This window comes from Hirundo rustica, chromosome Z (assembly GCF_015227805.2).
Source record: "Hirundo rustica isolate bHirRus1 chromosome Z, bHirRus1.pri.v3, whole genome shotgun sequence".
NCBI classification, from domain to species: domain Eukaryota; kingdom Metazoa; phylum Chordata; class Aves; order Passeriformes; family Hirundinidae; genus Hirundo; species Hirundo rustica.
Window position 1 is genome coordinate 17,759,943 of NC_053488.1, and position 17,051 is coordinate 17,776,993.

General features: G+C 43.2%; 1 protein-coding gene and 1 pseudogene across 2 annotated transcripts in view; both read right to left on the reverse strand.

Annotated features, from left to right (window-relative positions):
- The window catches only part of EGFLAM (EGF like, fibronectin type III and laminin G domains), a 76,804-nt gene that overhangs the window by 28,921 nt on the left and 30,832 nt on the right, over positions 1–17,051 (reverse strand). For both annotated transcript variants that reach the window (XM_040090061.1, XM_040090062.1), the window contains exons 7-9: positions 13,995–14,161; positions 2,914–3,029; positions 2,366–2,702 (exon numbers count right to left, since the gene is read on the reverse strand). In XM_040090061.1, the coding sequence (XP_039945995.1) occupies positions 2,366–2,702; positions 2,914–3,029; positions 13,995–14,161 (620 nt within the window). The remainder of the gene's footprint in view (positions 1–2,365; positions 2,703–2,913; positions 3,030–13,994; positions 14,162–17,051) is intronic.
- LOC120765335 (small ribosomal subunit protein eS6-like) lies at positions 6,531–7,228 on the reverse strand (annotated as a pseudogene).

Consider the following 17,051-nt stretch of genomic DNA (forward strand, 5'->3'; position numbering starts at 1 on the left):
ATTAGTCAGCAACAGCCAACAATCAGTTAACCCATTGCCTTTCTCTCCCACCACTTTTTACAGCCAATTCCTTTATTCCCAAGGACCTGGTGAACTTGGAAAGAAATAGGATACTGAGGGCCAAATAATGCTCAACCGTTAAATCTAAGAGTTCAAAGGAAATTTCTCCAGGTTTTCATCCTTGTTATAGAAGACAGAACTCATCAACTTTATCTTCTTTTAAGAATTCACTTAAGAAAGAGAGGACAAAGTAATTTTCTGTTCTACAGGATTACAAAAACACATGTGGGAAATATGGCCAGACTCTAGGCAGCATCAGTCACTGCTGCTCTGTAGCTGCTACCACCAGAATCTGGAGAATCACTGGATGTCTCATAACAGCCCAGCAGCTTCCAGCACTTCTCTCAAGTCAGCTCAGGGCAGAAGCTAAAAGGAGTGATGGGGAGAAGAGAGTCCCTGCAGGCATCTTTCCATCCCTGGCTGGAACAGTGGCTCTTTTTATTGCTCTTGTCAAACGGCATTATCAACCCTCACCCTTTGCTGTCTTGTGTTAGATCCTGACCCTGAGAGAAAATGAAAATCAGAGATGTCTCGCTGCTAGCCACTGCCAGCTGTAAAATTACCTTTGCAGCTTATTTTTCTAAAAACCACTGAGGACAGACACAGTTTCAGGCCTGAGTTTTTGTATTTACAGTGGATTTAAGTCTAACAAGGAAGGAAGGATGAGGAGTCCTACTCCTCCTTGCTATTCAAATTCTGAGTGTGTTTTTCTCACTCAGTTTTTGAACCTGGTTGGAGTTATCTCAATGTTTTTGTTTGCAAGGCATACATTTTAGGCTGAGGTGAAGGAGACTGGTGCTATAAACCTGAATGCAACCTCAGAGAGCAATTATCTCATGTCCTGATCATAAGCAGAACTATCTGGGCCAGAGTGCCATGCAGCTGTTGAATGTGAAGAATTTTCTGTTTCCATTCAGATTGATAAATTATTTAACAATATTGGCTCCTGAAGACAGACTCAGTACAAAGGAGTATTGGCACGTGATGCTTACTCTGGAATAACACACTCCCCTGTGAAAAATGGAGGGTTTGGACTCCTGTTACAGACCAGTTTACAAGTTGTATATGGCCTTGTCAGTTCAAATAAATCATCTCTTCATACTCAATCAAGGCCTAAAATCTTATCTGCAGCTGTTCCATGTCGCTGAGTCACAACAGATTGTTTTCAGAAGGAGCTCTCTTTGTCCCAGCACTCCAGTTTGAAGAAGATAATGCACCCTCAGTGCCTGTACCCCTGATGCATGACACTGTGCAACATGAAAGTCTAACATGACCCTGCAGAAGGAACATGGATCCCTGATGGCAGCATCTTGGCAGATCAGATCAGCACGCAGAGGGATGGACAGATCAGCTCTTTCTTAGCTGGAGGAACAGCACCACCACAACCAACAGGACATATTCTTTCCGTGAGCCCTGGCATTCATCTGACCCCTTAGTCACCAAAGCAGAAGAAAAATTACTTCTTGGGGAAAGAAGTGACCTGCTTATGGCCTGTTGAGGGAGCTGGACTGGTTCACCAGGTGAACTGCTCAGTGAAAGGGTGAGTTTAGGTCTCCAGAGGGAAAGAACAGGAAGGCAGCAAGGAAAGAAGTGGGACAGCTTCCTTCAGCTCATCAAGTTCTTGCTATGGCTCAGCTGCCCTGAAAAGAGGCAATAGCACAGGTGGCAAGTCCCAATCGAAGTCAAACACACTTCCTCACATTGCTTCAGCCTTCAGGACGTGCTTTTTGAACTGGGGATGAGATTTTGTTCCTCTTTTGCCCCTGTTTGCCTCGCCTGAGTGCTGCACTGCAGACCTGCAGACCATGGGGAAAGTCTCCTCTGGAGGTATTTTTACAATGGGAGTGCTCTCACATCTCTGCTGTGGGACCAGTATCATCTGGGCCACACAGAAAATGGGGGTGATTCAGAGCTTCAGCTGCTGCCAAAAGGCAAGTGTCAGAGAGGGGTTGAATGTCTTCAGCTTCCAGTTGAGGGTTCCATGATAGGATCCCGCCACATCTGGGTGATTAACAACATACCTGTTCCATCATCCCCCGACTCTGAGGTGGGGGAAGGAGGATTAACCTCCCCTGTGCATCTTTACACAGGTTCTGCATTCAGCTTTACTAAGGAATAACTTTTTCCCACCTGACTGAGGAAAAACAATCAAAGGTGGTGATGCCTGAACAGCGATTTGCCACTGGCAGGGATCCACAAAGCCCAGCTGGCTATTCCCAAAGTGTGCATTGGTGGGCTCTTTGCAAAGCTGCTCCTCGACCCAGACAAAGAGCAGCCAGCAGCAGCGGGCACACAGATCCCCTACCTTCCTCACACGTCTCCCCTCCTTTGCCCAAGTTGCAGTGGCAGCGTGAGCCACCCCGGTCGTAGTCGTTGATGCAAAAGCTGTCTGCGGAGCACACGGCCTCGTCGCAGGAGAGGTCAAAGAGGCGCGCGGCAGAGGACAGGCTGCCCCTCCGCGCTGCCCACGCAGCCGTCGCCCTCGCTGTGGTTGAAGGTTGTGTGATGGCACGAGTGGAAGTAGTGGGTTCAGAAGTGGTTGTAAGGACCCGTGACAGGAGCCTGGAACTAGACCCTGGTGTGACCTTCGTTTCGACCAGAAATTTTCTGTTGCCTCCTTTAATAGCAGGAAGTGGTCTGAGCTGAAAGGAAGCAAAGAAACACCAGTTCAGTAAAACTAAAATGCTATGGGAAAATAAAATTAGTACCTTTCAAGAGCTCATCTTCAGTGAAGAAAAACAAGTGACCACATCACTTAATATCAGATATTAAACTTCCTAACAGGACCAGACACCTTAAAATATCCAGACTACAAAGAAAACAGAAGTGGCAAAGAGAAATCTTGACATTTACCTCTTCTATATAAATGTCGTAGTCTGAATCATCAATATCAAATCCATCACCGTCACCCGTGACTGTGTCTGTGATGTACCGATGCCCATAGCTTCCACTTCCTAACTCCTCAGAGCCTGAAAAGACATAAAGGGCATATTCAGTTCATATAGTTTTTTTCTCTTTGCACACAGGAATTCAGATCTTACCACTTCCCAGATTCACAACGCCTAAATCTGAAGTGATTCTTATGTTCATCCTGTACAGACAATGCAAGTGTCAGTCTGGAGATAGCAGATGCTGTCGGAGTGATATACACACAACTTGAAGTGAAGACCTTAATTTAGTCATTTACTAGGTGATTAAACAAAGCAGGAAAAGCTCAGCTCTCCCTCTGCAATCTGACTTGTATTCATCATTTCTCCAAGACAAAGGTTTCAGACTTTTTTGGCATGGACAGCATTTTAATGACTGAATTGTTTTTAAGTCAAACTTTTCCCTTCTGGAAATAGTCTTGTATCTGCCTTACTGGAGCAGCAAAAGAGATAATAAAAACGAACAGCAAAAGAAATGTGCGCAGGTAAGATACACTCTATTTAGGACTTCATCTACTTCCACTGACTCCAAAACTCCTGAAATTAGTGTCTTATGTGCATTCTTAGACTATTTTTTTAAAGACATTTTAGCACATTGAAAGAAGAAACATGCACAAACATCTTCACCCTGAGGGTGGCTGGGCACTGGAATGGGCTCCCCAGGGCAGTGGTCACAGCACCAGCCTGACAGAGTTAAAGAAGCACCTGGAAAATTCTCTCAGGCACATGGTGGGATTTTCAGGGCTGTCCTGTGCAGGGCCATGAGTTGGACTCAATGATACTTGTTGATCCCTTCCAATTCAGGATACTCCATGATTCTACAACCCTGTGTTTTTCATGTACATGATCTACTTCCGCCACTTCCCAGAGTGCTGAACTGTGCTTTGGAGGACTCTGGGCTGGGAATGGACAGTTTAAACAGTAGGGGGATGCTCATTTCTAGTTCATAGAAACTATCTGTTCTTTTCTGCACTTTACATAGCAAATTATGCCTAAACAATGGTTTGTGCTTTTTAGCTATTAAAATTCACCAGGTCATGAAGAAATATAGTAAAAGCAACCAAATCATTACAGTTACTTGGCATTTCAGCAAGGCTGAGAACAGATATCTTTAAACCATTAATACAACAGACTCACATATCTGCTTCTTCCATGCAATATTTTGCCATCACTTAAAAAACATCATAAGCAACCTTTGGTTCACAAAGTCTTTCTACTGAGCTGAATGTACTTACCTAAATATTTTTGTACTCTCTCCTCCTTTGCTGTGATTGCAACCTGGAAGTCCTGGCAAGCAGTTATGAAATCGAGCGTATGTGCACCAGGATGAATGTGCCCTGGCTGACTAACTGGCCACACTCCATATGCTCTGCAGGAGTTACATATCAGTGGGCTTTTCACATCACATCAGCATACAGAAAAATCAGAAGCAAATGAGTAGAGGCAATGAGGAATACACACTTGCAACCAAGAAAGCAAGCCGGACTGGGACAGCATGTGTATGTTTCCATTCTAACATGCATACCTAGTCATCTGTAAATAATACATTTTATCTGTACATTAAACAGAAGTATTCAGCACTGAGTTCTACCAAATGAGCTAAGCAGAGAACTCTGCTCTGTGACTGGTAACAAGATGAGGCGAACAGGACAAACTGCATCCAGAATAATCTGGGTATAATACAATCCAGATAATTCTGCTACTGACTGTGAATGCACAGGCAAAGAAACACCGTTAGAGAATCAGACTGCACATTTATCAACTGGCCCCAGTCCTGCAACCACTGGAATGAATTTCACCATGCTGAAAACATTGGGTACTATTAAAACTCTTAGTCCTAGTATTCACTTTTATAGTCATTCAGGTAAATCATCATCTGGAATAATTTTACTCCAGGTAGGAAGCTAGGGAGACTAAAGAAGAGTATAGTAGAGTAGAGCAGAGTAGAGCAGAGTAGAGCAGAGTACAGTACAGTACAGTACAGTACAGCAAAATAGAAAACAATTCAGTTGGAAAGAACCTACAATGATCATCTAGTCAAGCTGCATCTTCCACTCATCTCTGCATCAGAATCCTCTTGTTAACAGTGATTCTGTAAGACATGCATTTCTACAAAGCAGTTTCAGTGTGTAAAACCATTACAAATATGATTTGCAGTTGGATTGGGTATGCATTGCCTCATTTTGGTAGCAGGGGTGGACCTGCAGGGGTGGTTTCTGTAAGAAGCTGACGGAAGCTTCTTCCATATCCAGCAGAGCCAATCCCTGGTGGCTCCAAGGATGGACATGCCACTAGCCAAGTCTGGGCCAATTAGAAATGGTGGTAACACCTCTGTGATAATGTATTTAAAAAGACGTTAAAACGAAGTGTGTGGTGCATTTTTAATTCCAGACAGAGAAGAGTAGGAGTCAGGAACATGTGAGGAGAACAGCTCTACAGACACCAGGCCAGTGAAGGAAGAGGGGCAGGAGGTGCTCCAGGTGCCAGAGCCAAGATTCCCCTGCAGCCCCTGGTGCAGCCCACGGTGAGGAAGCTGCATCCCTGCAGCACAGGGAGGTCCACAGGGATGCAAAGATCCACCCCACCTGCAGCCCCAGGATGAGCCCCACACCAGAGCAGGTGGGTGCCTGAGAGGAGCCTGTGGGACACCTGTGGGAAGAGGCCTTGCTCCCAGGCTGGAGCAGCCTGTCCTTGGAGGACTGCAGCCATGGAAGAGTGACCCACTCTGCAGCAGTTTGAGGGGCACTGGTGCCCGTGGGATGGACCCACATTGCAGCAATTTGCAGGGAGCTGTTCCCCCTGAGATGAAGCTGTGCTGGAGAAGTTCATGGAGAAGTGTCTCCCATGGGAGGGTTTCTATGGTGCAGCAGGGGAATGACTCCTCTCCCTCAGCAGCGAGAGAAGCCCCGGGGGATGAACTGACCACAACCCCCATTCCCTGTCTCCTTGCACTGCTGGGGTAGGAGGCAGAGCTGGGAGGGAGGGAGGGCTGGGGGAAGGTGTTTTTAAGGGTTTATTTGACTTCTCATTATCCTGCTCTGATTTTGTTTGTAGAAAATTCAGTTCGTATCTCAAAGTTGAGCCTGTTTTGCCCATGATGGTATTTGGTGAGTGATATCTCTGGTCCTTATCTCAACCCATGAACCCTTCATTAAATTCCCTCTCCTCTGTCAAGCTCTGGAGAGGAGAGAGAGGGTATCTTGGGTGGGGGCCTGGCACCTGGGCCAGGTTAACCCAGCGTTTTTATTGGAGAATGAAGGCAGTCATGAGGATTTTGTGACAAGGATACTAATTGGGAGAAGTAACAAGCAAAAATAGTACAGAGAATCTTAAGTGTTACAGAGTAGAATGATCATGGGGAATTTTTGGTGTAATTGTGGTGAAGGACCAAAGAGTGGATTTTGTGTAAATTGTTCATTTTTGTTCTGTGTTGTGATGATTTCATTTTGGTTTTAGTGTTGAGATTTTTTTTAAAGTTCACCACAAAAGGGATTTTTTGGCAATATCATGTACAATATCATTTTAGTATCACATACAGCGTCCTTACTTCTGCCTTGATTCAGACTTAGATGTAGAAGCTCTCAACAAAGCAAGCCAGCTCCTGTTCACAATCTGCTCCTGGCATTTCTCATTGGCTTCCTTCGTTCTCTTAGCCACCAGCTTTGTATTCTACTGCTTCCTCCTTGTTATTTTGAGTGCACTTCTCCTGTGCTTATGCTGCAGGAGTCCCAAGTCACTGGATCCTAAGAGCCTTGGTAATAGGTTTCTTGACCCCCTTGTTCAGTGGCTTCCTCACAACATACTGGAGAATGTCATCCTCCTTAGACAGGCTGAACAGCTTGTGGATTGTGCTGGTCCTCTTGGGACCAAGATGACAGGGTTGCGTCAGTCAGCCCTGGAATGCCCTTCTCACCCTTTTTCACTGTGACAGAGTTCAGGACACTCAAGTTTGCATCAGCAATGCAACCACGAATGGATCTGCACTTTCTCTCTCCAGTTCCTCTGAGGCAATAGCAGGAATGGCCCTTGCTGAGCAGAAGGCAGACACATCCATGGGGCAGGACACTTTTGTCATTGCCACCACTGATCTGGACAACATATGCCTCCCACTCTTCACCAAGTGAATCAGCCAGGACCTCTGAGGCCATTCGTTTCTCATCAAATGTTCTCAGCTTGCACCCATTGTCCACTTCAATGAGCTTCTGGCAGCCAGTGGCTGGGAATTACATGTTCAGCTTCATCATGCTCACACCTTGCTACTGCTGGAAAGGGCAGCTCCAACTCATCTTCCAGCATTTGTAGCAATTCAGCTCACTGAATCACAGCATCACAGAATTAACTAGGTTGGAAAAGACCTTTGAGATCATCAAGTCCAACCTATGACCTAACACCACCTTATCAACTAAACCACGGCAGTCCCACATCCGGTCTTTATTTAAACATGTCCAGGGATGGTACATCTCCCTGGGCAGATGATTCCAGCGCCCAATCACTCTTTAAGTGAAGACTTTCTTCCTAATGTTTAGCCTAAATTTTCCCTGGCACAGCTTAAGATTGTGTCCTCTTGTTCTGTCAGTGGTCACCTAGGAGAAGAGATCGACCCACCGCTGCCTCAAACCTCTTTTCAGGTAGTTGTGGAGAGTGATAAGGTCTCCCGAGCCTCCTTCTTTCCAGGCTGAACAACTGCAGCTCACTCAGCCATTCTTCACAGGGCTTGTGTTCCAGGGCCTCGTTGCCTCCTCTGGACACATTTGAGCGTCTCAACATCCCTCCTAAACTGAGGGGCCCAGAACAGGACACAGCACTCCAGGTGTGGCCACACCAGTGCCCACAGGGGGACAATCCCTGTGGCCAGCTCCTGCTGGCCACACCATTGCTGATCCAGGCCAAGATGCCATTGGCCTTCTTGGTCACCTGGGCACATGGAACACTGTTCACAAAGTTTCATTGAAAATACAGGGAAATTCCATGCATTTTCGGTGAGCTTTCTGGAATATACACCAGGGAGGATGATCGGGCATTGACGTTTGTTAATGGCCATTTATTTCTTGTGCATCATCTGGCAGCTTCCAGTCCATTGAGATGTTAAGGTCATCAGGCCTTGCCCAGGGAACAGTCTCTTAAATTTCCATTCCCTTACCCCGGGTGAAGATGAACAATACCCCTGATTAAAGTTAGTCAAAAATTTTAGAAGTTGTATCATTTCCAACACTACTACTTATTGCCTTCATATTATGTGTCTGAAAGTATTTCAGAGCTAATTTTGTTCTTTTAATGTATAAAAGCGTAATTTTCCTAAGAGCAATGGAAGTCATGAAGATACCCAAACAAGCTGTGATACACAAACTCCATTTTCTAACTTAAAAGTCAGAAGCTACAAAACATACATCTGTGACGGTCAAAATGCTGTCATTTTTTTCCTCTTTTCAATCAAACTTTCTATTGGCTTAATGGGATGTAAGTTCAATAAGGATGGCAGAAGTGAAGCAATGCAGAAATGAAGTATCTCTATATTCATACATAGGAAAACGTTAGGTCTCATATTCATATTCAGATAAACACACTTGCATGTATGCATATGATTTTAATGCCATGCCAGCTTCACAGAAATGTAACTCTCCTGATCTGAGTGGTTATCACTAAAATACATTAATAACCACCAGCATGCAATGAGATGTGGTAGCTTAGGAGACACTGGCAGTTCCCCAAACAGCAGGTGTGCCTCTTTCATCCAGCAGATCAAAATGCTCCATGCTCTTTCACAGAAGACCACAGGAGACAAAATGTACCCACTGTTTTAAACCGGACAATGTTTCCTTTCACGTTATTGAACTGGTACAACATTTAGAGCCTGGAGAGAACAAAGAAGGTATGGCTTACTGTGTCTGGTAGAAAGACTGCTTTGAGGCCCTTCTTCAAAGAGACTCACTATATAAGTTTGGTGTCACCAGAATAAGGGTGACTTAAGAAGGCGTCCTAATATCCACAGGTCTCACGCTCTCCAATTCTTCCCTTCCCGACTCTAGCTATCTGCATTTCAGCCAGCACATGCTACATTGCTCTACCTGCTGATCTGCGAGCCGTTTTAGTAACATGTAATGCACTTGGGAGCAACGCAGCCTTTGGATGCACTCGCTCCTGGCCGTGTCTGAACTTATGCAGGTGACTACAATGAGGTGTCAGACCACTGGCTTCTCAGCTGCCTTGTTCTTCCCTACATATGACCTTTGCTCACTGGACATAGCATGATAGCCACATGTGACATGATGTAATATAACTACAAAATAGGATGCAGAGAAACTCACAGGACTTTCTGTAGATAAATCCCCACATCAGCCCATCTTTTAAGTGCACTGTGTTGCTTTAGTGGAGATCTCATCTCATAATGGGTGGTAAATCGGGGACAATTAAGCAAAGTGGTACTCTGCAATTACCAAAACAATGACTGCAGACATTATAAGCAGGCTATATTTAATTAAATTAGTGTTCCAGTGTACAAGGAGATGAAGTCTGATTAAGACCTTCTACTAGGTCCTATAATCCTGTTTTACAAATAATTGAAGAACTTGTGGGGGTCGTGAACTTTAGACAACCTCTTTCCAAATAATTAGGGATTAAGTAACCTTAAATCTAAAGAAATCTTCCTCAAAATAACTATAAAGCCACAAAAACCTTTGTTTTGCTAATTAGGTTGCTATCATCATACTGATGAAGAGACATGAGAGAGTGTAGGAGGTAGAACAGGGGGCACTGTATTTTTTAGTGACTCACAGTGTGACGCTGCATGTCGCTTGGCCTGGCTCTTGCTTTTTGTCCCTGTCCCTACAACTACTTTTGTAAAGTCTCTGGAGATGTGTGGGAAACAGTTCTGTGGAAAACCTTCTCCATTTACTACCTGCAGGACACATCAGCACCATTTAAATCAAGGTTTGGGCCCCAGAGACTGCCCTTTTTCTGTGCCTGATCCTCAGCTGACACCTTCAAGCTCCGTGCAGAATAAATAGGCACCTGTGGCAATTCCCTGCTCTGTGTGATCCTGTCAGTGACAGCCAGGACCAGAGGAAGGGATGGGCCCTGCTCAAGCAGTCACTTCTGTCACGTTTGCTGTGGAGACAAGCAGGAGGGTATTTTTAACAGAAGACACTTCCTTTGTTGGTCTGGCAAAGCCCAAGGCTGGTGACCTTGCAGGCACAGTGCAAACTCCATCTGTTTCCCGAGGAGATGAAGGGTATTTAAGCAATGCAGGTGATGACATCTTTTTTTGTTTTACTCTTTGGGACAGTTTATTTTGTTTCTAAACCGAGTATGTGCAATCTCTTCTTTTCCAGTGAATTGTCCATGATGTTTTGAAAGATTTTATACAACAAAATCCCAACAACCATGTAGGTGAAATACCCACAATGTGCAACTGTAATTAAGAAAGGCAACAAAAAATTGATTTATTGCATCATTTCCCTCTAGAAAAAAAATTAATGAAACCAAATCACAAATAAATGAGAACCCTTGGGGAAACTTGCCCTCTCTTTCCTCCCTGAAAATGGAGCAATTAACGAAGCATGCATTTTTTACTAGGTAAGGGGTAACTGCTTATAATCACGGCCACATGTTCTATTTTCAAGGACCTTGGGAGGTCTGTCACATTAGGTGATACAGTCAGCATCCCTTTAGTGGAGCAAACAAAGATGTTTTCCTATGCTGACCCGACACAATGCAGTCAAGAGTACTGCAAATCCACCCCCATTTTAAAAACAAAATGAGTGAATTACCTGTGAGAATGAGACAAACCACAGCAGAAAACATCCCTGAGTAGCATGGACTCATCTCTGCCTTAGCCTGCCTACAAGAGCTGCAAGAGAATCTGTACAAGACATCACGGACCCTGAAGTTCCTCTGCATTTGAAGTAATGTTGGGAATTAGTTAATCAATTAAAATAAACATCACAAAAGCACTATTTTTCAAGTCATGCATAAAAAATACAGCATATATAAGCGTAAAACTACTAAACCTAAACAAAGTAAGGACCTTAGTGCCAGCACCATGTGAGCTAAACGTAATGCAAAGGAGTCAGACATTGTACGAACTTCTGAGAGCTTTCTAAAATATTTCAGGAATTTCTGAAGAATACATAGGCAGGCAGAAAACAGCATCAGAAACCTGTGGCATGTAGCATGTTTCACTGCTTAGGTGGGAGGAGGAACCACGGTAATGATGAAGGTAGTAATCCTCAGACGTACACACTGAGGAATAAAGGTGCTTCAGTTTCAGAGATGCCAGGTGTCTGACACCTTTTCAAAAACACGAGGTGACCAAGAGGTATCTGCTGGCACTTGAGACAGTCAAGCAACTGGTGCCACCTGAGATACATCACTGTACCTGAGACAGCCCCAGGGGACTATCAGGTGTCTGTGAATGACACATGCCCTTCTGCACTGACTGTTGAAAACCACAGACCTTTAAGGACCTCGAAACTGATGAACACTTACACCTGAGCAACTTGAGTGATTAACCAGACCAAAAAAATGGGCCTTCTGTCTGCTAGAAGCAAGAGGGTACCTTCAGATACATAATGTGAATTAGGAGTGAGTTTTAATTGGATGCCCCTGAATACAGTGTGTACTTTGGGGTTTTTTTCTGTTTCTGTTTTTTCTGAAACTTGTCTGTGGTTTAAATCATTCTTCAGAGGTTTTTAATGTTTTGGGGAAAAATAAATGTTGAGGCTATGCACAATTTAATGAAGAACAATTTCTCCCAACTAAAGTTTAGCTTTTCTACTAATGCCCAGTGTACTTGTGTGTCTGGTTAACATCAAGAGTCTCCTACACAGACATCACAAGTAAAGACAAGTGAGAGCTGCTATCACCTAGACTATCATCTCAGCTAGACTCCTCCTTTCAGAAAACCAAATAACTTATTTCTAAATAAGCACAAATCTGGTGGTTGTGACAACAGGTATGACAACATTTCCACAAGAAAATGCTTTTCTTGCATAGTGGCTATATGTAGGTTTTAAGCCTATTTTCAAAGAGCACATGCGCAAAAGACCAACATTTGCATTTGCCAAAGGGTCCAGAGTGCCAAAGTAGCCCTAAGTACAAGTGGCCTGGAGCAGGGCTGGAGCATATCACAGACATGACATGGCCCTGGCCTGCAGGAGCTTTGCCTGGTCATGAGGGTCTCTGCCAAGCACTGTCGGGCCCTTGGAGCAGGAAAACCAACGTCTCAGCCACGGCAGCACCCAAATGTCCACCCTGGGCCAGCACAGACTCTTTAAGCCCATTCAAAGAGCAGTGCAAAAGGCATAATATACTGAATTTTCAGATCTGATCCAGGCATAGAGAACCATGCCCATGTTCCTTATGAACCTCTCTAGAAATCAATGTTTATACACACCAGATGTGAATTTGATTCCAAGGTCTAATGACAGACACCCATGTTTTGGAGACCTCTTGGCAGGCCTCTGCGGAACAAGCAGTTTCCAAGGCAAAGTGCCTTCCCTGGAGTACTGCAGTAATAAGCACAGCATGAAGATGATTCCACCCTCATTAACAGAGCTAAACACTTTATCTTTTCTGACCAAAGGATGCAGCTGTTAACATCCAAAGATAAACAAGAAATTGAGGAGCACACGTGTCCCTGAGGCAGCAGGAGCTGACCCTGGAAGATCCATGGGCCAAGGAACTCCAGAGTACTTTGCACGAGGTTTCCACAAACATTTACTTCAGAAGTTAAACTTATGAGCTCAGCAGCCATAGCAAACTGCATGCAAACTGTTTAAGTGACTGAATTTATGAAAGAGGGGCAAAAAGAATGGAAACTGCCATATAAGAGTCAATGAAAAAAGGGACTCCACAACAGAGAGGAAGTTTAGAAATAAATCTTTATCAGGTTAAATTGGTGGATCACTAACCATGTTGTTTATGTTCTTGCATCATGCAAAATTTTGCAGAGCTCACAGTCCTATCTGAATATTTGCTGCTTATTTTCACTAGTCAGTTAGAGACGGTTTGCAACTGAGAGAGTGAGAAAAGAAAAAAAAAAAAAAAAGGAAAAAAAAAAAGGCACTTAAACTTAAAAATGCTGTTATACATTTTTATAGAAAAAGTTTGGAACATTAATGATATAGCTCAGTTAGCCCCCATACCTTGCTGGCTTTGGTTCTGTTTCCTCCATTGTTTCTCTTTGTGACATCAGGTTTTTTGCTGTCTGAAGATGTGATTTGTGTGAGTTCCTATATGCTCTGTATTGGTTTGGCTGGGATTCTCACACATAAGCTATGAATTTGGGTGTGATAAGGAGCCACAGCCCCTTAAAGTCAGTCGACAGAGACACCAGAGGATTGCATCCTGAAGAAGCCCAGCAGCAACTGGACCAACACTTTTTGCAGTGTGCATGGTCTATATTGCTACAGAAATGTAAATATAATAGTTAACAAGCTGGTATGTCGTCATGTTAACCTAATATTTTTCCTATGCAGCTTCTGATCAAAAAGGGGTGCTTACTTTCTTATGTCATTATCTTCATGACTGTGCTTAACAGTTAGGAGTCTTACTCCTCAGAAAACCGTACAAGTTTGATTTGGTCTTTCTGAGTTGCTGAACTTATAAATGTAATATATAAGGTTCAGCTTCAAAGAACATAAAAAATGAACAAAAGACTTGCCTCTCTCATTTCTCCCCATGATATTCACTCGTTAGTTCTGCATGAAGCCAGCACAAAATTCAGAAAGTAGTGATTCAAAAATACCTGTCAATGACCTCCAGAGCAAAGAAATGGCATGAGAGTGATGCTGCCTGGGTCTTTTCAAATCTTTGCTCATGGCTTGACTTTCACTGGGTGCTTGCTGCAAGCTCTTCAGACAGGACTGAGAGGTGTCAGAAGGGGGGTGACTGTGCCTGGAGAGCAACTCTTTCCTCCAGCAGGCCTCCACAGCTACCCCAGATACACTTTATTTACAGATACACTTCATTTTAGTTTAGCTTTAATAACAAAGAGGTGGCTGTACTCACCGAATGTGCGAATGACGTCGCTCGGTGCACTGGCAGGGCTGGATCCAAAGGAGTTTGCTGCTCGCACAGCAAACTGATACTTCGTGTTCGGGAGAAGTCCTTTGAGAACCATGGACTCCATCTGGATCTGCTCTCTTATTACCGTCCAGTTGCTGTCCAGGTCTGGCCTTGAGGATCAAACAAAGACCAGATCTTAAATAATTAAAGCTGGCTGTATAAATTATCTGCGTTTATGCTTTTGTAGGGAATACTCTAACAAACAAGACAGAAGCCTGCTAGATCATCACTGAAACCCTGCACTCCTAAAGGATCAGACTGTGCAACACACCACTACCAAGCTGTGAAGCCTGTGATGTCAAAACTGTACAAACCTACAAACCCAATTACTCAGATTTTGCTTATAAAGCCAAGGAGGTTATTTAGCAGATTGACTGACAAATCCAGTTAAGTTTATCTGTTTTGTGGATTTTGGTTTCATAGTTTTCAAGTGGGGGGTCTATTACCCACAGTTCCCAACTCCCTACATGGCTGTATAAAGCAATAGTTTGCAATAAAGGGAAAGATCTTGATAGATTTCTAAGAGTTTGCATTCTAATGCCAGTAAGTCCCTTCAAACATATACAAACATTAGCAAGATAAGAATCCAACACTTAATCTTCCAGGTAATAAGGTTAATCCACTCACAGAGGAAGGAACACATGGATCCAAAGTCTACAGAAAAACAAACAGACAAAAAATACCCCCAAACAAAAAAAGCCCAATCAAAACCACCAAAAAAACACACACAGACAACCCACAACCCACAGAACAATAAAGCAGAGAACATGGCCTATGCACCTGGATTCTGTAAGAACATTCCTATTAGCTGCCCTCAGATGATGCCTGGCTAACTCCTGATTGATACTGGAAGCCATCTGCCAATAAGTGCTTCTCTAAGTGCCATCATATTTCAGGTGAAACCAGTACAACCATTCACATGGCAGTTTGTTATCAAGTGTTTTACGTTCATGCATACAGGCACATTGCAAAGCAGTGGGTGACTGCAAGTACTCTGTGAGAGTATTCTGATGCTTCCACACCATTTCCACTCTCTCTAAAAGTGGCCTCTTCTTATCAAAGAGAGAACAAAATAAGACGCTAAACAAATACAAACAACACAATAATGTAAGCATTCACTCTAGGCCACCCAAAATACTAAAGTTAAAGTTTATGAAAGTAAAATAAGGACAGAAATGGCTTTCAGAGAAAATTATTCCAGTGTTCTTGCAATATTTATTACAGGAAATAACCTCCTAGTACACCCTGAATCTACCAGTGTTTACACAGGACTAGCTGCAAATGTCTCCAACAGTCTTCCAATTAAAAACTATAGCACAAGGCAGGCATTTTCAATTTGTTTATTTTCAGCTGGAAGGAAATGCTAAAGTTAATGTATGTTTTCTTTCCGTGGTCAATACAAGAATTACTGATCACTGAGTTTCCATGGCTTTGTGCCAGCATGGCAAATGCAGTGGCAAAGCAGCAGTTCCCAGCTACCTGTCTCAAGTGCACAGTGGCACACAGGAAACTAATATTTCATTGTCTTGCTAAAAATAAAAACAAAATCAGACAAATGTACAAGATGTAGTGATAGCTAAACAGACCGTCTTAAGTCACCCTTTACCACCATTTCCTGGTAGACAAGAGAGCATTTATTTTGGCTACTCTTCCATTGCTTCCCTCTTCTGAGCTTTTGATGCCTGGGCCAAAATGAAAATATATAGTGTTTTCCAAATGAAAGCTGTTAACACTGCTTCCTTCCAAAGGCTCACTTAGTAGTGTTTTCAATTTTCCTTTTTTGGTTCTAATTCCCATCCAAGGAATTCCTGCTAGCTGCCTCTTTGCAACAGACCTTGCTCATGTGTCCAGCCAAGTGGAAACAACATGCCTTTGATGAAGGGACCCAAAGGAGGCATTGCGCCCTAAAAAGATTTAGGAGATAACACAAACAGCAGGCTAGGCTTCAAATACATAGACTGCCTCTCCCAACATTTCCTTCTGCAGAAGTTTATAATAAAGGAAATGCCTGCAAACATGTAAGGATCTGCAGCTGAAGGAGAGGGAAAGAGGGAGATTTATCACTTGACCTTTGCTACTTCTCCAGAATGCTCCCTGTGTGAACAAAACAGTATGAGATGAAAACATGGCAAACAGATGGGGAAAGGAACACAAATTCAGCTGGTAACTGCATCCAGGGAAAGGCAGCTCATATGTTCCCTGAGATAAGAACATTTTGCTGAAAACTGTCTCCATGGTCATTTTTTTTTACATTATATTGTGTGTTGTCAACATTTACACTGGAAGGGCTCATTTTGATACCACTTTTCCCATCTTCCTGCAGCACCACTTTCCCCAACACGGGTGTGTCTGCCTCTGGCCAGTAGCTTGCAGGGCAGCTCCAAACATTGTATCTATGAATGAGAAAATCAGACAACTTCCATGGGCGTTACCTGCTCTTGATGCTGCAGCTGCGCATCTCCAACACCTAAATGCTACGCAGAAAGACTCTAATGCAAGTTATAGTGGTTTTAAGATAATAAATGTACAGCTAAAGCCAATAGGACTGGATGGGTACAAAACAAGGGCAGAATTCCATGCCAAATGTACCTAAAGATTAGGACTATTGTTTTATGTTATAACCTGGGGACTGATTCAATTCAAGAAGGGAATTGTTTATGATACAGAGAACAGCAATTTTATAGTCACTTGAACTTCCTTTTACAATCACCTGGAAATTATTTAAGTGTGAGGCACCCACTGGCAATCCAATTTTCTGAGGTTTCTGATTGTTCTCCCATGCCATATTTGTAATCATCTCAAGGGGAAAATTTATCTCTCTAATGGTTTTAAAAAATATTCCAGCTAACAATAAATATGATGACAAGTACAATCCATCATCATTTGCTAAGGAAAAATCTCTTGTAGAATATACGGCAAGATAATATTATTTTTAGTAACTATTATTATTCACATTATTGTGACACTTTCTACAAAATAAATCAAACAATACGCCAGGTC